At 36.9% G+C, this 24536-nt stretch overlaps 1 protein-coding gene across 4 annotated transcripts in view; it reads right to left on the bottom strand.

The window, feature by feature from the left end:
- Window positions 1–24536, bottom strand: part of LOC306877595 (FH1/FH2 domain-containing protein 1-like) — a 55472-nt gene that overhangs the window by 22267 nt on the left and 8669 nt on the right. For all 4 annotated transcript variants that reach the window (XM_079429446.1, XM_079429447.1, XM_079429448.1 and 1 more), the window contains exons 4-8: window positions 3848–3915; window positions 2018–2123; window positions 1567–1661; window positions 319–430; window positions 91–185 (exon numbers count right to left, since the gene is read on the bottom strand). In XM_079429446.1, the coding sequence (XP_079285572.1) occupies window positions 91–185; window positions 319–430; window positions 1567–1661; window positions 2018–2123; window positions 3848–3915 (476 nt within the window). The remainder of the gene's footprint in view (window positions 1–90; window positions 186–318; window positions 431–1566; window positions 1662–2017; window positions 2124–3847; window positions 3916–24536) is intronic.

Raw genomic sequence — 24536 nt, 5'->3', positions numbered from 1 at the left:
AGGGATAAATACACATCAAGGACATTTAGGCTCAACAGTGTGCTGATGTGCATTACAGTTGTAGATTTGGGTGTGCAATCTGTGGTTTACTTTGTTGATGAGGGTCATGGTGTAGATGAGCAGCTCTGTGTCTGATCCATTCTTCTCTGACAGGATCTCTGTTAGATACGTCCAAGGCTTTACACCTGAAAAAGATAACACACCTTAAGCTCTCTCTCTAAAAAAAGTTACTGTGAGGATAATGACAGAAAAAAGAATGAATGCCACATGGTGGATTTAGAGTATCAGTATTATGAGAGAATGTTTAAATATTTTTACCACTCTTGCCATCCACAATGCTGACAGCTTGAATAAGCAGGGGACTGTTGGACTCTGTGTACTCCACAAACACTATCAGCAACTTCAGAGCTGTCTTCACAACCAGCCGAGACTGAAGAGAAAGAGAATGAGGAAAAATAGGCTATAAAGAGGCAGTCTTTACCATCCTCTTACAGAAGATGGCAGTATCAAACCTTATGTTTTTAATGCAATCACACACTGCACATAATAGTGTGTATTGATAAAATAAACATGCATCGCCAACACTGATACAATCATTTACCACTAGTATTTTGTGTTTGTTTAAAAAAAACAATAATAATAAAAAAATCTGGTTCAGGTTTTATTTCTCATGTTAGTTGATCGTTGTGTCATTCTCATTTTCACTTCCTCTTTGATATCATGCAGAAGGATATGACCTCAAACTGATTCTCAAGATAACTGAATCCATTACGGTAAAAAGTGTACAAATCTCATGTCAACAGGTTCACACTAACTTTGCATTAAGAAACTTCCTAAACTATACATACATATTTTAAACTTGTGAAGATGCAAACTCAAGAGCAATTGCCCAAACTTGAAATTGTTGCACAACAGCACCAGCCAGTTTATTTTGGCCGTTTTAATATCAAGTAACTAGTAATAAACATTTCTGTGGTAGATTTGGCATACTATTCTCCCACAGTAGTAATATTTAACTTTAATAATTAGAAGTGAAGGCTGCGAGTAAAGATCAAAATACTTCAATTTGGTCTAGATTCACACCTACATCTCTGCACTAGCTTGTACCTTTCTGGCCAACCTTATTTTTTCTAATTTTACATTGCCTTAGAATGACCTGACTGTTTTGCAGAACTACATTTCTTTTCTTTTTTTTTTTTTAAATGTATACATTTGGCAGCCACCTCAATCCAAAATCCAATCCAAAATCCAATCCATAGCGACTTCCATGTGTCTAGCACTATGCTGTTCTGTTTGAGCTATAAAAAAAGCATTTGTAAGTTGCTTTGGATAATTTAGCAGACAAGCATTTGCTCAATGAGTTAATGTACAGTAAATGTAATCCAGAACCAAATGGTTATCACATACAATTAATGGATCTATTGACTCTTAATCAGCTGGCATGTTGTTGTATTAAAATGTCAAGGTGCATTAATACACAGCCACTGATGGAACAGTGTACTAATAATACTATTTTGTGGTCAGTGTTTACAGATGCTGTGGTGTGTGTGTTTTGCTGTCACTCACCAGGCTGCCAGTCAGTGTGTACAGCCACTGTACGGTCTCATTGTGGTTCACAACACCGTTCATTCCGTCCACAAACAGCATGATCTGACTGAGAGCTGGGACCAGGACAGCAGAGTTTATTGTACAGTGCCGGCATGTCCTAAAGGATATAGTAATTTGTCCTAAAGCTTTCCTGTTTGCTGGTCTAATTCCAGCCAGTATAAACTTCCTGTTACAGATGGCCTACTTAGCCAAAAATGTGCAAAATCCTTTGTGCTTTTTGAACTCTGCATGCAAGATGTGTGGTGTACATGCATAATAAACTCTGATAGATATACACACATCAAGTCATGTCATCAATAACCCTGCTAACAATGTTAACAATGTTAAAGTTTTTTAATGGAGGCATGCATGAAGTATTTTGTAGTAGTTCTGCATATGTTTCAGTAAAGACGTGATGTTGAGTACAAACCTCTGAGAATGTAGTTCTGGTAGTTATGATCTGCCTCAGCACCCACTTTAATGAAACACGTCAGACCCTCAGAGATCACAAACTCTGGAACCAAGTCCTTATCATCCTGTTCAAAATAAAACAGAATTAAGATCTTTTGTGTGCAACTGCATACAATGTTATGAACTACAGTTTGGGGTCAGCATTGATATGGGTGTATATGGTATATGGGTGCACTATTAGTTTAAATGTAGATTGTATCAGTATTGCTGTGTCCTGTTATGAGACACTTCCTCGAGATTTAATTTTGTGCTTAATAGGCCCTTTTCACATGACGTCACACAACTTCCGTTCTGACGCGAAGCAGGGTAATCTTACTTCCGCCAGCATAGGAAAACGCTATCCCTACCGGCATAGAGTTCACCCAGACGCTTGTACATTTGCCAAAAGTATGCTTAGAGGATGACTGCCACTGTCTACCGTCGTCCTTATTCAAGGCGAGGCGTTTGACATCTCAAACGAATTTACCGAATACCAATCGGCGAGATTTGCTGTTTGAAGTCGATGGAGGAGTTCGAAACGCAGCACTGAAGTCATACTTTCTGATTCCCGCCACTCTGGCACAATGTTTACTGTCTTTATTGCAGTTAGATGCTTAGATATATTTGTCAAATAAACAAACGTTTTAGACATTTGGTAATGGAAAGCCTTCATTCAGTAAATTATGTCCTGCTTAATACAGCGCCTGTATGTACAAGAATAGTTCAACAGTACTATTTAAGTTTGTACTATTTAAATATCAATAAAATGGGGTCTATAATGTTCCCTTTTATTTTTATAACAATGTAATAAAAAAATAAATATTAAATATATTAAGTTTACATAATTGTTTTTTTTATTTTAAAAAAATAAATGCGAGTATTTGTGTAAATAAATATAAAACGCACGTCAGTTGTTTTTTAACATCACATTGCATATATCCTGTAACGAAAATAAAATACAATCGATCATATTAATCAATAATAATACACAGAAAAAAACAGGGTATACCATGTAGTTAAAGTGAATGGAGGATTTGAAGTAATTATAGAAGTCCAAGTTCTGTAGCACTACGCGGCGGTCCTTTTTGCATTGTTTCAACATTAAGCATTTTATTCTTGAACTGGATAATGGGCTTCTTTTCAGACCACTTGCATTTATGGATGTGAAATTTGCCATGTAGTAAAAAGATTTAATATAAAAATATGATGTGTCCATGTCATTTTCCCATAGTAAATAAAAACATAATCACGCTGTTTGTCTTTTTATTGCGGAACTATACGGGGAATTTAATTTACACAGTGTACTCACAAATAAACTATCCAAGGAATTACATAAACCGAAATAACAAGTGAAAAGATTTCAAGTATATATTTTGTGAATACATGTCATACGAATGTGAAAGCAAGCAGTTGGGCAAGCAAGCCTCCCATCTAAGGCAGATGCAGAAAAACGTTCGCAAAAGAATCCGACTGTAAGTACATTAACATTATTAGTCTTAACTCTTAAACAACGCCTTTCATATTTCAAGTTTTTCCCACATTCTCCCGAGAAGTCTTCGGTATAAAGGTATAGCGGAAGTACCGATACACTGCTTTGCGATAAAGCGGAAGTTAGCTGACGTCATTGTGAAAAGGGCCTATTTTCCTCACAATTTAGACTAAATTTAGAACACAATGTAATAACAGTACATGTGGAAGAGATAAACTTGGTCACTCATTCAGTTCACCATCTCATCGTCCTTATCCAACTCACTCACATATAGCTTTTTCTCTCTTAAAACCCTGTTGCGTGTGTTTTTCATGATCTTACCTGAAAGAGTTGCTTTAATGAAAACAAGGACCGCCGAAGCTCAGGACCATGGGAATTATACAACTTCTCTATAAGAGAGAGAAGGGGGAAGGGGGGACTGGTTATTTATCAGTCAACTGACAAGGGCATCAGTACTTGTATCTAGGAGGCAAAGATTGTTATTACTGACATAAAGATTGAACTTCACAGTCTGACTAAGGCACAGTATCTGATTCAGTGTAACTCACTCAGCTAGATCCTACCAGTACAATTTGTGTGGTGGTAATGGTAAACACAATGAAACCATTCACATTGATAAAAACAAGACCTCATTAAGCATCGGATCTTTGGAATTCTCTAACTACCTTATCATTCAGAATCAGAGGAAATCAGAGGGTGTCACTGACTACTAGGGGTCGACCGATTATCGGCCTGGCCGATTATTGGCACCGATATTAAGCATTTTTATGATAATCGGTATCGGCCATTTTCAAAACCGATGTGCCGATAAAATTATTTAATTATGAAACGCGCTATTTGGCTCTGATGCAGCCTGTCGGAACTCACCACTCTTTGGCCCAGAGCAGTCTCCGCCCACCGCGCATCTGATTTGTTGAGAGTCAGGAGTCCGACCAATCAACGTGGAAGACTAAAGGCACTCTCACAGCGAAAGCGCTTGCTAACTGGTGCTGCTTCATCACGCATCAGTTATCTCTCAAACGCAGCAGCAGACCTTGCACAAGTTGCAATAAATTACAATCCACTACACTGAAGTTGTAAAAACCTCAATATTATCTATTTATGGTTTCCGAGATGGGGGAAACGCAGGGGGAATCGCGGAATCCAGTCATATAAATGTAAAAAATAAAAGTCACGAAATTTGTCAAAGTTTGGATGAATTAATCAAAAGTAGGTCAGTACACTTAAATCGACTCATGATATGGACTATCTGTAAACATTAAGCTGCAAAAAGACTATTTAAATATGAATTCTGTATGTTCGGCGTGTCTCTGTATATGTGAAAGGCACAGACGCGCGGTTTTGACACACACACACACACAGACTGAAGTGCGCGACGTTCGCGGTGTTTTCCGCATCTGCCATGTCACTAAATGAGGACATAAATACATGAACATCATCCCCAGAACTGCTCTGAGAGTTACTTCATGAGCATTTGACTGTTTCGTTTGAGTAAAACGATGGTCATATCATAAATAGGCTACAGAAACTTAAGAGGTCCTCATGGCAACCCGTCAAAATAAAAGTTTACTTACTAATGCTAGTATTATTACAACTTTTGTTTAAAAGAACAATCACACAATACGCTATTTCTTACATGTTTTAATTTTAATAGTAAACATTTGTTTGCCAAAAAATAGTTTAACTCATTTGATTAAAAGATAAATTAAATTAATGTTTTATGCCTTCATTTGCACTTCTCTGTAAATGAAAGCTAATGGAAATTACTGTCACATAGGCCAAGATTAAGATACTGTCACATAGGCCAAGATTAAGATACTGTCACATAGGCCAAGATTAAGTTACTGTCACATAGGCCAAGATTATGATGACGGAAATCGGGACATTTCAATAGGCTATTGAACCAAGTGTGCCTATAACAGGCTATTAGTGTTATAGGTTCATTAAAATAGTTGCGGTCTTCTTCACAACTTCTACAATGGAGCTATGAAGACAATTAAATTATTTACACTTATTATATACATTGCGCTTTTTAAATTAATCAACTGATGTGCATTAGATGATGAATTGAATAGTCACCTCTTGTAGGTTATGATTTAGTCAACCGAAAATAATTAATGAAGAATTATGAGAGGTTATGCTATTACACATACATTTCTAAGATGTAAATTATTGAAGCCAAATACTTACATTTCCCCAAGCTGTTTAGCTTTTGTATTTAGTACTCATAGGCTTAATCATGAAGCATGCAGTGGCCCCACTTTTAACTCTCTCTTTATATATTACCCTTATTGTAGATGGATGCATGGGGGAAGACAAAAGTAAGAAGTGCAACCAACACTAGGGAAGGCCGTTTTTGTCAGAGCCCTTGTTATTCTTAATTTTGACATTCATTTACATTTTTACACCAGACATATATATCGGTTCAATATATCGGTTATCGGTCTACTTGGTCTGTAATAATCGGCATCGGCCCTGAAAAACACATATCGGTCGACCCCTACTGACTACCTTTAAACAGTCATTCCTGTCATATAAATGCCTTTCACATGTTCAGCACTTGACTTAGAGGTTAGTCATGACATTCAAGTAAAACCCATTTAACACGCCTTTAAAGTACAGTTTTATTTTTTTCTAAGCATTTAAAATTGTTGCACTGTACCAGCCAAAAGACACTCATTCTTTACCATTTTCCACATCTTAGAGCAACTACATATTCATCAAAACTGAAAATACACAAATGGAAGCATGGGGATACTAAGAAAATCAAAACTCTTAGACATAACATATTTCAGATTTCTGATTCTGCACATTCTCTCAACCAGCTTCAAGAGAAATCCTTAATTTCCTTCACTATGTGGTCCAGCTCATCCATTAAAAATATGTGAAATTTAATTTTTAGGTTTGTAAAGACCTTCATAGGCACAATTTATGTCTAAAAGTGCAAAATCAAGCAGTTAATAATAAAGATCCATTTATATAAAGGTCTTTAATATGATATCTTTAATAAACATGTATGCATCTAAATTCTGACTGGTTCTGTACAAACAAACAAACAAAAGGATACATCCATCAATAAGGTGGTGTAAATGACGACATTAAAGCTCACTCACACACACATATGTTCACGCTCAGATCTTTCAGTCCAGCTGGTTAGCCTGTGCCTACTGTGAGAATTGAAAGAAACTGGCAAGGCAGACACATGATCTTCCTCAAATAGCTAATGCAAGCTGATGCACTCACGCAACATGTGCTACAAACAAGTAAACAAGCAAACATTTGTAAACAAGCATTTGCAATGCTGCTCAACTTTGAACCTGGTGGTTAAAAAGGTCCAAGACTCACCAAACAGTGTCTTGCACACATAAAGGTATTAAAGCTCTAATTTGTGTTCAATTTATATGTTAATATTAATATGCATTACTAAACTTTTAAAGCTCTCTCAACTTGACAGATGTATATCCCACAATATCTGGTATGAATAGTGATTTCAAAAGAACACCGAGATCATCTTGATTCACAAAACCAGACTGGTCATGAACAGTGAATATTAGTACATTGTGCCCATGTTAATGTCCCATGAGAGCTGAATATCACTGGCCACTGGATCCCTTGATGTTACGTCATGAAGCACGTCAAATGAGAAGCTTCTGGCTTTTAGCAAATACATGGGTTTCTAATAATGTTTTGTTTTGGTGATCTGTTTTGACAACAAAAAGCCCAAAAGTCTGTCACTATGATGTGTTCTGTTGTAATTACTATCCCTGTGCATGTGTGTGTGTGTGTGTGCACGCATTCAAATACGCAAAGGAGAAAGAGTGAAATGTAGAGATTGCCAAGTAAAGGGGTACAGATGGACAAGTGAGTGTGTGTGTGTGTGTGTGTGTGTGTGTGTGTGTGTGTGTGTGTGTGTGTGTGTGTCTGTCTGTCTGTCTGTGTTCAGCCAGGCATCTGAGCTCAGTGGTAAAGTCCATGACAGCATGGAGAATGATGTGGTCCACCACAGACAGCTGCTCACTACTGATAATGTTAAACACACACACACACAGAAACACAAAGTTCCGTGTCAAAGGATCACAAACATTACAGATGATGGCCAAACACACATTCGCTCACACAAACTATACATTTGCAAATGGAATTCATGACAAACACGTGAAAATGTTGTTTTACTGCTGCTTGGAAGGATGTCACAACAAGCAGCCAAGATGTCATATGCCACACACACACACACACACACACAGAGAAGGAAGTATAGTTTCATGGAGAAAGTGTGGCACACATTTAAAACAATTCCCTCAACATCTCACTTAGACAAATATATATACTTAGCACATTCTTTGCATGCAAGCATATAGCCTTTCAATAAATTATATTCAACCTCTTATACAGGCTAATAGATTTGCCAAGAATTTTACTGTCAGCAAATGTGGTACCATAAACCAGTATTTTCAGCCTAAAACTGTATATCACTGGGGCTGAATGTTCCCACCCACAGTTGTGTTCAAGAGAGAAGAATGAAGCAAAGAAAAGAAAAGTGAAGGCACATGGGCAAAAGATTATGAAAGCGAAAAAGAAAACATAAAACAGGGATATTCTAAAAGCAGGATATCACACACCAACATGTAACCACCAAAGGATCTGTGAGTTCCTCTGATGCCCTTATGTGAAGGGTAAACCAACAGAGACTACAGCAAACAAACACATTAAAGTGAACTGAGATCTTTTATCCAAACTCACTTGTTACACAAGCAGCCATGTACACTTCATATCCTACATAATCAGTAAAGCAAAGCACACAAATGATTGACATATGTTAGACAGTTTTGCTATTGCTGCTTTCCTAACCTCATATACTGTAACCTGTCAAGCCCAGTCATACATCAATAGGTACTGTTAAATCAGTGTTAAATCAAAGCAGATCTATGGAAGCCCCAAAACACATGGAATTTTTTTAGGGACTTGTATTTTAGACAACTGATTGCAAACACCGATTCTTACTCAAGAAAAAAAGTCATTATTAAAAATATTTAATAATATTTAACAATTTAACCATTAAAAATGTCATTATTGCCATGTCATTAATTAAATTACTGTCTACAGAAATAAAAAAGGCAATGGCACAGTTTAATAATTTATACAGTATTGGTTCAAACCCTTTTTTTGAAGGTAAAGAATTGCTCTAGGTTCATCTGAGGGTAAGCGAGTGACAAAACCAAATATGACAGGGAGGACACCGAATCATTGAGAGAAACTGATTTGGCACATTCTTCATGTCACTCTGAATGAGATTATTCACACATGGCCTCTGCCTCTCTTTCTGCATTCACTGCTCCAACTCAAGACAAGATACCATGCATCTAAGGTTTGACAAAAATAAGTGATTAGGTATAACTGATCTTCACACCACAGAATCAGTTCAAGAACACCGTTTAAAAGGACGCATTAGGATAATACCCATACTGCACAACATAGCCTAGAGTACTAACTGTTTTAGAGATAACATCTGATTTAAGCAATTTCCAGCCTGTCGAAAGAGCATATGTAAAAGCTATGAGAGCAGCACCATGGGAAGAATTCTATAGATATGTTTTATTAGTCAGGCTGCAGTCCTTCAGTACTGTGACAAAGGGCGCTTCAGAAGTCAAGGCCATTGTATGAGGGCTCCAGCACAGGAAGCCATTATGGGCAGGAAACGGAAACGTGGGAAGTGTGACACAAGGGAAGAGTAACAGACATCACTCTGAACACAACCATCTGAAAACAGAGTACTACTAATTTAGATCAGCTGTATCAGACATTTACAAAGACAAACTGATTAACCGTCACAGGGTCTACAATGACAACTTCATGAATCAGTAGCTATAGCTTTGTGTTGAGCATAACAGCTAGATCTCAATAGTTATATAGTTCATAATCACTGATCAATCAGATGAACAAACAATCAAACAGGTAGCGATTCATGCAACTACATCATATGGACTGAATTAACTTCTACAGAAGGGCCTTCTTTGGCATTCAAGTTTTGCATTACCAATTATTTTTAAAATCAGGCTGAGAACTTGTTCATTTGTTGGAACATGAACACAGATGAACCTCAAAATTTGAACGGAGCATAACAAATGTTCTCTACATGTTACTGCTGGGTTGACATTTGAATGACGCTAACCACCACAGCATTTCTTGGCAAACACAGTGTTATTCTCAATGACAGCCTGGCAAGACTATGGAAATAAACTTCTACCTCAGTTAAACCATATTAGTCTGAAAGCTGATATGCTGTGAGTTCCTTACAGGGCTGGCGCCAAGGCACCTCAGTCGGGGGGGCATTTAAATTTCTAGAAAAAAAAAATAAAATAAAAAATAAAAAAATTCACGTCATGCGGGGGGTGGGGGGGGGGGTTGCTTGGGGGGTTGGAATGCAGTCGCTGCACGCTCGCGAAAGCCCACGATCTGCTCAAGAATCGCTCTTGCGGTAGCCTACTTTGATAGGCTAGCTACTGCTTCAAGTCAAGACAGACACTGATTGATCTGCTCAAATCGAACACACATTTATGTGCTCTGCAAACGGTGCGCCCATGCTCGGCCAATTAATTATGCATTAATGGTTTAAATGATGTTGGGTATCTGTGTCCACTTAAGTTCACATGAACAGATTTTTTATTAAGAAAACTGAGGGGGCACAAATTCTTTCTGAGGGGCAATGCCCCCTTTTTTGCCCGCCCCCCCCTTATCCTTTTTAAGAATAGATAGTGATGTAGGCAACCAAACAGCATATTGCTTTAAAGCAAGGAGGACACAACACTGCTACAGACTCTTTGTATTCTTGAATGTTATGTTTTAACATGAATGGGACCGTAAACTAAGGCCGAACATCTGAAAAAGCTTCCACCCTAGAGCAGGGAAATGGTTAACACTGCAGGTCAAAACAATGGCTATACAGAAATGCTCTGTTTGTCATGTTCACACACGCATCCTAACTGCAGTTAACAAAAACTCCTGCTCCATGCCCATATGGACATAAGAACTGCACATTGGTACACAATCACTAAAAATGACAGGGGACAGTCCCTGAGGACAGTTTAATGTGCCTGTGAAGACTGGGTAAGGGTCCCTTTTAGTAGTGCCACAACAAAAGGTTACAGGTTAGACATTTAATAACAGATTGCACTTTCGGTTACCTGACTGCAGTACATCTAAAGACATATCCTGTACAGCCTTATAAGGGCAAACTAGAAAAACATGCTCTCTTTTCTGATCTGCAGCAATAGAAAGCACGCACATAGCAGGTTGCCAAAAAGAGTAGTCTAAATTATTCCCAGAATCTAGAAGACCATGTTCAAGACGTCATCAACAGTAAATGATCATGATCACTAAAAAAAAAAAAAAAAAAAAAGACGACAAAAGGAAATTATGCTTAGCCCAATGAGAGTCATTTGTTAAAGGACAACCTAATTTCACAGGATTAAACAGCATGTAAAGTGATCGATTCCCTTATGCTCTTACCAATTCCCTTAGCTGATTCCTCTGTCACATTATCAGCATCATGTGTTAAGCTTAAGGTAAGTGAGTGATCTAATAAGTAATTTGTGCACTGACATCTTTGCCTACCAGCCAGAGAGTTGTGCTGATGTTGGGTATCTGCGTCCACTTAAATTCACATGAACAGATTTTGATCACTCACAGCCTTTTGCAACTTCAAGCCCCACTTATTGCAGTAGGGATCTTGGCCTCTGTTCTGTAGAGTAACGATATACATGCCCTAAAACCAACAGATGAGACGCTAACACCTAATGACTTCATACTGATGCCAGGTGTAAGTAGACACAAAAACACAAAGAAGTTGCACTCATGACCAAAGATCACGCCATAAAAATAACTACTAACTAGTGGACTAAACATTTCTGTGAGACCGTAATGTTCTCATCTTACACAAAAAAAAAACCCAACCCCATTACTTTGATGTTTTGCTAGCACACAAATTGGTTTAAGCAAGGACTAAGCATCATTTTCCTTTTTTTTTTTGTTTTTTAGGCTTTACTGGCAGGTCATTAGGCTTCTGAATGATACTTATCCACTGCCTTTCCCCCCTTTCTGCAAATCCATATTGTTCCAGGATAAGGAGAGGTGTAGGCTGCATCTTATACACAGTCATAATACAACCCGAATTCCGGAAATGTTAGGACATTTTTTAAATTTGAATAAGATGAAAACTAAAACAATTTCAAATCACATGAGCCAATATTTTATTCACAATAGAACATAGATGATAAATGTTTAAACTGAGAAATTTTAAAATTTTAGGCACAAAATTAGCTCATTTCAAATTTGATGCCTGTTACAGGCCTCAAAATAGTTGGGACGGGGGCATGTTTACCACGGTGTAGCATCTCTTTTCAAAACAGTTTGAAGACATCTGTATCATGTGTTTGTTTTCCAAATTGCCCTTCTGAAAGAGCTTCTTGGCACTCTAAGGCTAATTGCTAACGCTATCATTGTCTCTGTCTGTTTTCACTGATGCTGCCTTCAAGTGCTTCCAGAATGATCTTAAATAGGAATGTGGTAGTTAAAAGTTGCATATGAAAGCAATGTGAATCGATCACTTGAAGTTGTCGAGCTCATAATCAGAAATGGGACTTATACAGTTTGTGATAGCATGAGACCAGCTATGTTGTTATTTTTATCCCGCCATGCTCCCCGTCTGTGTAATTCATAAACGTGAATTTATTATGCACAGTACAATCAGATGACTGACTTTGAAACAGTATGTTTTCTGTAAAGATAACAGGCTTGTACTAACAGTGGAATGTTTATTTGCAAAGGCTAGCAGTCTGCTAAAGCCGGAGCTTGACCCTCTTGAAGCTCCGCCCTCTTCTCCGCGAGCAACCGTTCATTTACATTTAAAGCAACATACTCAAAATCAGCGCGTTTTGGCTCATACCCTAAAAGTAGCAATTTAAATAAGATATAAAAATGTATCTGTGGGGTATTTTGAGCTAAGATTTCACATAGACGCTCTGGGGACATCAGAGACTTATTTTACATCTTGTAAAAAGGGGCATAATAGGTCCCCTTTAATTAGTTGCTAGATGTTTCCCCAGCTGAATCTTTCAAAAAAAAATTTGCCCCTGTGCCAACTTTTTTGAGACCTGTAGCAGGCATCAAATTTGAAATGAGCTCATTTAGTGGACAAAAGTGTAACATTTCTCAGTTTAAACATTTGTTATGTTCTCCATGTTCTATTGTGAATAAAATATTGGCTCATGTGATTTGAAAGTTTTTTAGTTTTCATTTTATTGACATTTAAAACACGTCCCAACATTTCCAGAATTCGGGTTGTACAAATAATATTTCAGATTTCTACACTTATTTTTTATTCCAAATGCGAAATAAATGGACTATACAGTTCACTTTGCAGGACTTTGCATACATGTCTTATATTTATATTCCACTTTATGTTTGCACAATACTTGTGTTTATAAATGTCCTATAATTTATGTTAGCAGTTATTGGAGGATTTTGCAGAATAAGAATTTTATTGTAGATTGTAACAGACCATTTAAACGTATGTGTTGATAAAATCTTGAACTTTAACACAACGCTAGCTACTAAGCTACAGACACCTACAAAAATGGTTTACATAAGCCAAAATGCCCATTGATGCGTTTTATCCATTTGGGCACATGCTTCCACTCACTCACACATCAAAGATGGTATGGTAAATTGCAGGTCCATGACACAATTTAGGTGCCCTGTAAAATTATGAATAATGAATAATTGAAAAAAAAAAAAAAAGGATTAAATATTTTGTTCACCTGCATGTCATGTGAACATGAACCAAAACAAGAGAACTGTAGAAATGCAAATTTTTTTTTTTTTTTTTTCAAAAAACAAACGTCTCATTCCAAAATATTAAGAAATAAAACTTCCTGATGAAGACAGTTCAACGCTCACCATTGTTATTATCAGCACTATTATTAGTGTTACATGTGTGGTCTGTGTAGTTGGATAAATGCACAAACTTTGGACACAGATGCAGGATTTCCTGGGGTAATGACTACTACATCCACCAGACTCATTCCAGCCAAAGCCCGATTCAGACTTGACCTCAGCACATATTTGCAATAGAGTATGACACCAGCAGCTGAGTATTATGGGAGATTATCTTTAGGTATGAAAATTTGTGATCCAAATGAGTCACCAAAGGTATGTGGAGTCCCCAGAGAGATGCCAACACAGGGATGTGAAATGCTTCTGTGGTGAGCATGATGCTTTAGATAGAGTATGTCAGGTGGACGAGGAACACAAGGCGTGAAAAGATGTCACAGAGAGATCAGGCTGTAATGCTCATAAACCATTTGGGCACAGAGGGAAAGAAGAAAGAGATACGGAGCTAAAATTGGATTTGCAGCATCATGGAAAAAATGTTTTAGGGTTTTGCAGACTTGGGTAACCCACAGTGCATGTATTGGCACATCAGCTCTTGATTAGCCTGAAAGGGGAAAATAAAATAAAATAGAATAAAAACTGAATGTGGAACATGGAGTACTTACTGGCATATCGCATTGTGCCACGCACAAACCCTCTTTATAAATAGACTCCAATAGGATGTCTGGGTCCTCGTCCCTGTGGACCAAACATTGGCAGCCATTCAAAGAGTTAAAAAAAATTCAAAGAGTCTGGGGTGAATAACAACCATTTCAATTCGACAACAACAACAAAAAAAATACATCCGTGACTAGACATACATTAGCATTGAATTAATACATTTATGAGCTGCTACAGAGAATCAAGTTTAATAGGAAGGACATTTGGAATAGATGTCAATGGTATTGGTAGATTATAGCCCCAGATTATAACCTCGTTTTTCAGAGCATTTCATCACACACTATGCACAGAGAGCCAACAAGTCTGAACACAAGCAGCTGACTTAAAAGGAATCAAAGACAGGCTTAAGAGTTTGCCTTTTTTTTCTTTTTTCTCTCTTTATTTATAAAGGGACCATGCACAATTTTTAACATAAAACTTCCATTTCATGTATTGTACCGGATTTTTCATCCGTAGTCCCCCAAATTTGCCTAATCCCTTTGATATCAGGATTCCCACACCTTTTGACAGCAGGATTCCCACACCTTTTGACATTCATTTCCCTAGAAAATTGTTCACCCAAAGATTGAAAATCATTTACTTGCCCTCATGCCGTTTCAAACCAGTATAATTATTTTCTTCTGCTGAACATAAAAGATGTTGCAACTCGTTTTTTCATATGGGTCAAAACGCAATATTTGAACCCATTGATTTATTGTATGGGGGGTGGGGCATCTTTTTAGATCCACAAAAGAAAGCAAGTCATAGATAATTTTTGGGTTCACTATCCCTTTTAAGGACAATAAAAAGGTAGAGTCATATTCAAATGGTATATTTAAAGATTTTCAGCCCTGGAAATTCCCCAGGTTTGCCATGACTGTGGGAACCCTGCAGTATGGAGACACGGGGATTTGAAGCAGATCAGCCAACAAAAGTTTAGTTAGATCCAGAGGTCACTTTGCTTCTTCCGTGAGCTGGAGAGGGTTAAATATTTACGGTGTAGATGGAAGAAAATATTTTAGAGGCATTTAAGAGGGTTAACAGTGTGCAGGGTGGCATCATATAGAAAAATAAACTCAGATGTCCCGTTTTGGCACAATGTTGTACACTTCAAGGTTTGAAAAACCACTTACATAAAATGTTTGTGAGTGACTATGAAAACCGTGACCTGTGGTTCACGTGTCTGTGTGAGGGAGAGGGGCCTGTAGATGTGTTAGAGAATCGATCCTAATGACAGACGTATGGGTGGCTTTGCTAAAATTTGAACAGTATGTGCTTCTGTCCAGCCTCACATAAACAGTAGGAAATAGAAGCCAGAGGCCTTAGGGATGACCTATCTGCAGCATGGCATTTCCTGTTGGCCAATTTAAATGACACTGTTCCTCCTTCACAGAATTACTTGGAAACAATTTGAAAATTGCCACAGCATTTTTTTGAGCTTACTGACCATTTTATATGCGCTCTCTAAAGTTATTTTGATTTTATTTAAATTGAAAGTCAAGCACAGCTAATCGATTTGACAGCTAATCGTTGCTTTTAATTTGCATAGGCATCAAAATCCATTCAATTACCAATGTTTTGTTGGTTCAATATTACACATACGTACATATACACACTTAATATGATACATTAAAGATACATATGAAGTAACTACTGATGCGATGCCACACAATTTACTCCTGTTAATATGCAGTGCAATCAGATTTCGATTCAATTCAACATGATGCAATGGAAAATTGTTAATCTATATTCTATGTGAGTCTCTGGACACGCCTTGGTCTCTATAGTGTTGTGATGCGTCATTCACGTAGCAGCAGTGATGATGAGAGAACATGCTTGAGAAACTGTTTAGAGAGGAGAAAATCAATCTACATAAAATATTGGTCAAATTATGTCACTTTTTAAATAATAAAAAGTATAGCGCATCTACTAATAATTATTTAGAAATAAATAGATTTTTGCCAATGCAAATGTGTTAGAGATGATGCATTACAATACAACTTGCATCTGACCCACGCTTTTTAAATGGACTATTTTAATGCAGATGCACAAATGCTCCGATGTCATTCATTTACATTACATTTTCAAGACTAGAAATCACACTTAAACATCCAGGGTTTCCAGAGCAGGGCTCGCAAAATCACTAGCCCGACATCCCAGGGCTATTGTGTTTTCCAGACGGGCTACCAAAATGTATCACTGCCCTGCCCTACGGGCTACCTTAAATACAGAGCTCCCACGCAGTGTTCCCTCTAAGATGAGCGCGGCCGCGGCCATAATAATGTGCCTTGCGTGCACAAAAATGAGTTGGGAAGCCATTTGATTGAATGCCGCCAGTAAAAAGGAAGGAATAGCAATGCTCGGGCAAACCGCTATAGAGCTGATGTCACGACAGAGTTAGAACCGGTTTCATAGAAAGAGAACGATATGCACCAAATGAGTCGCTGTAGAAACTCAATACTTCAATAGTTGCGGTGCGCTCAGCACGAGAGACAACGCAAACACAATGACATGAAATAAAACGTCCTCATGAATTAAAGAAGAGTGGCTTGATTAAGTGCTGGAAATAGCGGAGGATGGGCAAAGAACGGTAACAAGACTCAGAAACATACAGTCACACACAAGAGAATTGTACAAACTGTACTTCATAACGATGTTTAGACAACTATAGAAGAATTCACATGTTCACGTTTTTATATTTAACTTACAGATCTCAGCTTAAGTTTGGCTTCAGTTTGTATTCTATTCTATCAGTTTAAATAGTTTGTTTTGATAATATATTATGTTAGGGCTATATTATAAACCTGATAAATAATTGACCTTGTTTTTGAGTTTTTGACTTTGAGTCTCTTGCTCATCAAAGATGTATTCATTTCAGAAATACAGAAAAAAACAGTGATATAGTGAAATATTATTGCAATTTCTAATATTGGTTTCCTATTTTAATACCTATACTATAAAATAACATTTATTCCTGTGATCAAAGCTGAATTTTCAGCATCATTACGCCAGCAGTGTCCCATGATCCTTCAGAAATCATTCTAATATGCTGATTTATTATCAGTGTTGAAACTGTTGTGCTGCTTACTTGTTACTTCTTTCTTTGATTAATAAAAAGTTTAAAAGAACAGCATTTATTCAAAATAGAAATATTTTCTAACAATAGAAGTCTTTACTATCAATTTTATCCATTTAACACATCCTTGCTGAATAAAGTTTATTTAACTTTCTTTAAAGTTTTTTAAAGTATCTTTAATAAAAAAAAACAAAAAAAAAAAAAAAAAAATAATAATAATAATAATAAATCTCACCCCAAACTTTTGAATAGTTTATATTGTAACAAAATCTCTATTTTGACTAAGCACTGTTCTTTAACTTTTTTTTTTTAAATATCACGGGTCCCAAAAAATACAGTATAAAAAAAATAAAATAAAATAAAAAAAAGCAGTACAACTGTTTCCAACATTGATTAAAAATCAGCATATTAGAATGATTTCTAAAGGATCATGCGACTCTGAAAATACTGCTTTGCTTCACAGGAATTAATTAAATTTTAAAGTATATTAAAATAGAAAACATTTATTTGAAATTGCAATAATATTGCACAATATTATTTTGTGAAATAATATTCAGTATTTTTTATCAAATAGATACAGCCTTGATGAACATAAGAAACTTCTTTAAAAAACTTTATTGATCCAAACTTTTGACCTGCAGTGTATTGTACAGTAAAAATGTTTTCTCAGGTAACCTAAAATGTACATCATTTAGTTACATCAAGGGTCAAATCGAATATAAATAGCACATTAAAGTTACACACTTTTTTGTGTGCCTGCTGTACAGGTCTGGTATAAAGAATGTTTTTGCTCAGGTGCCCGAAATGTCCGCCCAAAAGAGAAAAGTTTTGCTCAGCAAGAAAAAAAAAAAAAAAAGAGGGAACATTGCTCCCACAGGTCCTTAAATTTGATACAACTAAACTGAAGAGTTTAAGGCCTTAGACAGTTTTAAATACGCTAAATGGTATAAGAAATAATTTTTCAAATTGCCTTAAATAGATTTTTTTAAATTCTGCAGATACCTTGTAAATAGTAAAATAAAACTCTTTCCTTGATATTCGTTGATATTTGTGTATTGAAAATGTTTTTGATTGACATTTATGGTCTTTATTTTATTTGGGCTAGTCAAGTTATTTTCGGGCTACCAAAATCTGAAGAGTACCTGCCCGAAGGGCTACCAGGGATTTAGAAATGTTGTGAGCCCTGCAGAGAATCCAGAGTTTTAGAAAGAAAATACAATAAATAGAAGTATTGGGGGGAGAAAGTATTCTACAGTTCAAAACCGAATCCATTCCATGTTTACAAGTTACAAGACAAAAATGGATGTGCAGGAGACAATGATATGATATCATTGTACAATGAATGTTGTAAGGACCCGCAAGTTGAAGACTCTTGACAAAAGCTTTGAACTTTTACTGGGAGAGTGGAAAAAAAACATTAAGTACAGGATATGAATTACATAGTTTTGTGGGAACCTGTGCAAACTGCCATTTCAATCCATTCATTTAGTAGAAAAATAACATTAGCAAATGTTCTAAAACTGACATTAAAACTTGGTTTGCCATTAAAATTCCTCTTTAGAAGGAAGTTTTTTATTATTCATATGACAATAAGACAAAGGATGCAGCATCAGCTTATTTCTAAAACAACAGGAAAACAGAAGGAGATAAAGGCCGTCTAAAATAGGGATAGAGGCTGTGGTTGCTATCAAAGGAAAGGTTAATAAACTGATTTTTTAACTTTAAGGTTTACAGAAGCACGTATTAGAGCCACAATGTTTACATTAGATATTGATAAGCCTGTGTTGTTATAGTATAAGTTGCAAAGCCAGTATTCTTTTTATCCTGAATGGATATATACATATTTTACACCCTCCTTCAGATACTCAGGAAGTAACTCAGCAGATTCTTTCATTTCCATAAATTATATCTGCAGCAGAGAGCAACAGAGGACACACTTGATCCTGAATGGAAAGAAACACAGTGTTCTCATACAGAAAATGAGTGAACTTGCCGGATTTCAGGAAGAACAAAGAGTCATAAAAAAGCCCAGAAGGTTCAGTTCGCACTTAAAATGTGAATTGTGCAAACAGGGAAAAGCAAGCAGTGATTCAGCTAAGAGCAATTTAATAAAAACGTCACTGGAGGAGGAGCACGTGAACCCTAAGGATCTAGTCATATGCATAGTTATGATAAAAGATCATGCATTATTTTGAAGACAAAGCAACTATGTAAAATCACCCATTTCATTAGACATTGTTATTAAGTGACAAGCCCATTCCAGTTGCAACAGAAAAAAATAAAATAATTAACAGCCATGACTAATAACAATGGCTTCTTTAAAATGCTGGATCTCAGTAAAATCAGCCACTATTTTTACTTGTATCTGATTGGCTGGGCCAGCTGGCACTGACAGCATCAATAGAGTGCAGGTGGCTCATGTTCAAGCGCCAAAGTCATGTGACCATGCAATCCCAGCGAGCACTGGAATGGTGCCTGGCCACTTGCTTGTAACAAATGAGTGAAAGTGCAAGCATGGTTTGACTTAATAAAAGTGAGAGTATGCCAGACACAACAATAGCTCTGTGGGGGACGATTGATGTGCTCTTTGATTCAAACTGATCCAAATGTGATTACATTTCAAGTTAAAAACAAAACAAAACAAAACATAATACTGCCAAGAATTTAAATTTTTTTGTATCCATTTCAAGTAGTCAAGATAGGGGGGGGGGGGGGGGGAACGTGAAAAGTGTTCTTTTCAAATCACAGATTTGAAAAGAACACTTCATGCAGAGACACAAAGAAAATAATCAGGCAACAAGACTAAATTCCTGAACATTCCACATGGCATTCCTGACAACACAATTACAAGGACTCAGCATTACCTCAATTACTACAAGACAGTAGTTTAGAAATAAAAATCTACTGTGCAAATCTGGTAAATCATTATCTATTGTGCATGACCACAAAAGCAGCACCAAAGTTTCAGCACACCGAGCCAATTGGGAGTGTTGTGTATCACAGTGACTCAGAAACCCCAGGGCTGGACCGGTCTGACCTGTCTTGAGGTATGTTATTCTCTTTGTGTCACTCAAAGACACAGACACACACACACGGTATCATACTCAAAAACCAACAACCATTCAAACATGTCCCATAAGCAGAAAGATACCTCAGCATAATATAATGCAAGACAAGACAAGACATGCATTCACAGACAGAATGGAGGGGAGACAGGTGTTCATTCATAGTGTATACACAGAGGGTATTACTAGGTTTCCATAGCCCTTGTTTCAACCTTCTCATCTGTTCACTATGCGTCACACAATACAAAAGAATATGACAGCTAATAAAAGGGGCATTGCCCTGGCAACTGTTTACTAGCCACAAATAAATCAACACCAAAAAACACAATTTAAATAAATAATCTAAATAAATTTAAAGTGAACAATTAAGTGTTTATACCATCACATGAAATGGTGTATACCTGAAACTTGCAGTGCAGATGGGCATGCTGATTATAAATGGAGTGTTCTGGTTTGGTCACATTGATTGGGTGCCATTCATTCTGCACTTTCTAAATATGGAGAGGAAACCCTCACAGAGGTAACTTTGTAACTACGCTCTGGACATCGCTCTGGACATCAGAAATTACGAAAATTGAAAAAGGTTAGAGAAAAACGTACTGCGCCATGGTACAACAGTTATACCCATTCTTTCAAGAAAGAAACTCGTAATCTTGAGCGCAAATGGAGAACTTGGAAGTTTTTAGAATTGCGTGGAAAAACAGTATGTCCAGCTATAGACAGGCTCTAAAAGCTGCCAGGGCAGAGCATATCCGCAAACTCATATATAATAACCAAAACAATCCAAGGTTTTTATTTAGCACAGTGGCTAGATTAACAAATAAACAGACACCGCCCGATCTAAATATTCCCTCACGGTTTAATAGTAATGACTTTATGAATTTCTTTACTGATAAAATCAGAAATACAATATCAAATGTAGATTCTACTGCGTCTAGTATTTCAGCTTCATTCATCGCACCCAAAGAAAAACTGCAGTGCTTTACAACTATAGGACAGGAAGAGCTAAATAAACTTATCAGTGCATCTAAACCAACAACGTGTTTACTAGATCCTGTACCCACTAAACTACTGAAAGAGTTGTTACCTGTAGCAGAAGAACCGCTTCTCAATATTATTAACTCATCGTTATCTTTAGGTCACGTCCCAAAACCATTCAAGCTGGCGGTTATTAAGCCTCTTATTAAGAAACCACAACTAGATTCAAATGAACTGGCAAATTACAGACCCATTTCAAATCTTCCGTTAAGGTCTAAAATTTTAGAAAAAGTTGTGTCTGCTCAATTGTGCTCCTTCTTGCAAAAAAATTATCTCTATGAAGAATTTCAGTCAGGTTTCAGGCCTCCCCATAGTACAGAAACTGCACTTGTTAAAATTACAAATGACTTGCTTCTTGCTTCAGACCAAGGCTGCATCTCATTGCTACTATTACTTGATCTTAGTGCTGCGTTTAACACTATAGACCATGACACACACTCATAGATCGATTACAAAACTATACTGGTATTCAAGGGCAGGCTTTAAGATGGTTTAGATCCTACCTGTCCGATCGCTACCACTTTGTTAATTTAAAAGGAGAGTCATCACAATTATCACCAGTAAAGTATGGAGTACCACAAGGATCTGTCCTAGGTCCTCTGCTATTTTCAATATACATGTTGCCTCTTGGTAATATTATTAGAAAATACAGGATTAGTTTTCATTGTTATGCTGATGATACTCAACTATATATCTCAACAAGACCAGATGAAACTTCTAAACTATCTAAGCTAATAGCTTGTGTAAAAAATGTAAAAGATTGGATGACCAATAATTTCCTCCTATTAAATTCAGATAAGACAGAGATATTACTTATTGGACCAAAAAAACATTACACAGAATCTCTTGGATTACAATTTAAAACTAGACGGATGCACTGTTACGTCCTCTAAAGTCAAAAATCTGGGTGTTATATTAGACAGCAACTTGTCCTTTGAAAATCATATTTCCCATGTTACAAAAACAGCATTCTTCCATCTTAGAAACATTGCCAAGCTTCGAAACATGCTACCTGTTTCTGATGCAGAAAAGCTAGTTCATGCATTCATGACCTCTAGACTGGACTATTGTAATGCACTGCTAGGTGGTTGTCCTGCAGCTTCAATAAACAAGCTACAGATAGTCCAAAAAGTAGCGGCTAGAGTTCTCACCAGGTCAAGAAAATATGATCATATTACCCCAATTTTACAGTCTCTGCACTGGCTACCTATTAAGTTCCATATCATTTACAAAATATTATTACTTGCCTATAAGGCCCTAAATGGTTTAGCTCCTGCGTAGCCAACTTGTCTTTTACCACGCTACAATCCAACCCGCTCCCTAAGGTCGCAAAACTCTGGACTTTTGGCAGTACCTAGGATAGCAAAGTCCACTAAAGGAGGTAGAGCTTTTTCACATTTGGCTCCCAAACTCTGGAATAGCCTTCCTGATAACGTTCGGGGTTCAGACACACGCTCTCTGTTTAAATCTAGATTAAAGACACATCTCTTTAGCCAAGCATTCACATAATGCATCTTATAATCTTGTACTGCAGTTATATCTGATCAAATGTACGTTTATTATTATTCTTTAGCTTGGGTTGAACAAATCATTTTCGCTTGGATGGAACAGCAGCTACGCTAATTATGTCTCTATTTGTTTCTCCGTTTCTGTCACAGGATTAACATCCCGTGGTAACTAGGAATGACAACCTTCAGTCTGGATCCAACCCTTAAATGATCCGAGATGACCGAACACCTGAGAAACATGATGCCAATGCTCAGACAACAAACAGAATTACCAAATTTTGCCATAAGTCAAATACATTAAGGTTCTGCAATATATAAATATATTGTGGAAACTTAAATTCCTGTAGAGCTGCTTTGCAACGATTTGTATCGTAAAAAGCATTATACAAATAAACTTGAATTGAAATTAGATATTTATTTAGCCATTTAGATATGCTATTTGAGTATAAATTTTCTTCTAAGTATATACATTTTTGAAAGGGATTATGCATTTAACAGGACTGGAAAGAAGTTTTGGAAACATTTGGTGCCAAAACTGGACCATGGACTGCCGCCTCTGATTTCTGAGCGTGGATTTTGAATGCAGATTCCAAAAGACAAAAAATAGCCAAATAATATTTTTTATATTTGATACAATCACACCAGTGTGATTAGATCGTTCAGTGTGGCACAGCATCAGCTGCTAAATTCAAATCTGTGTTTGCCGGCTGGCACTGAGCCAGAGACAGAAACATTAGTACAGTGCTGCATTACAACCAATCACACACGATTCTGTTGCGTTTATGAATGCAATGGCCAATCAGACACGTTCAGATAAGTCAATCGCTGAAACACGGCGTTTTGTTCACTTGCTCGACTGAATTATCTGGCGAATTCTCTCATCAGAAACAAAGTGCAGATGTGCATATGAATGGAAGATATTCATTTCACAGTGTAAACGGCTTCAGTGATTTTAATGGGAGTTATTGAGAGTGCCTGAACTCTGGCTAGACTGAATGAAAATGTTCTTTGATAATGTAAATGTTCTTTGCTCTCTGTAAAATGAAAGTGTTATAATTAGTAACTTACAATACTGTTATTAAATTCACATTAAATACAAAGTCAGTCGTATTAAAAATAAATATTTTATGGCATTACACCCATATCATCTAAAAAGTCGGGTTTTTATGTGTAGTTAATATTACACTATTGGTCTACTTTGCCCATCACCATTTATTGATCAAATAACAATCTATAAAAGATGCAAAACGCATTTACTTACACATTTGAGAATAGAGATATTTTCTGATATACACTGAACAAAATTATTCATGAGCTGAACTCAAAGATCGAAGACTTTTTCGATGTACACAAAAGGCCTATTTCTCTCAAATATTGTTCACAAATCTGTCTAAATCTGTGTTAGTGAGCACTTCTTTGCCGAGATAATCCATCCACCTCACAGGTGTGGCATATCAAGATGCTGATTAGACAGCATGATTATTGCACAGGTGTGCCTTAGGCTGGCCACAATAAAAGATCTCTCTAAAATGTGCAGTTTTACTGTATTGGGGGTCCGAAAACCAGCCAGTATCTGGTGTGACCACCATTTGCCTCACGCAGTGCAACACATCTCCTTCACATAGAGTTGATCAGGTTGTTGATTGTGGCCTGTGGAATGTTGATCCACTCCTCTTCAATGGCTGTGCGAAGTTTCTAGATATTGGCAGGAACTGGAACACGCTGTCGTATACGCC

The sequence above is a fragment of the Barbus barbus genome (assembly GCF_936440315.1).
Source record: "Barbus barbus genome assembly, chromosome: 2".
Taxonomy (NCBI): Eukaryota; Metazoa; Chordata; class Actinopteri; order Cypriniformes; family Cyprinidae; genus Barbus; species Barbus barbus.
Note: the sequence above shows the minus strand (reverse complement) of the source record. Positions and strands in the feature narration are given on the sequence as shown.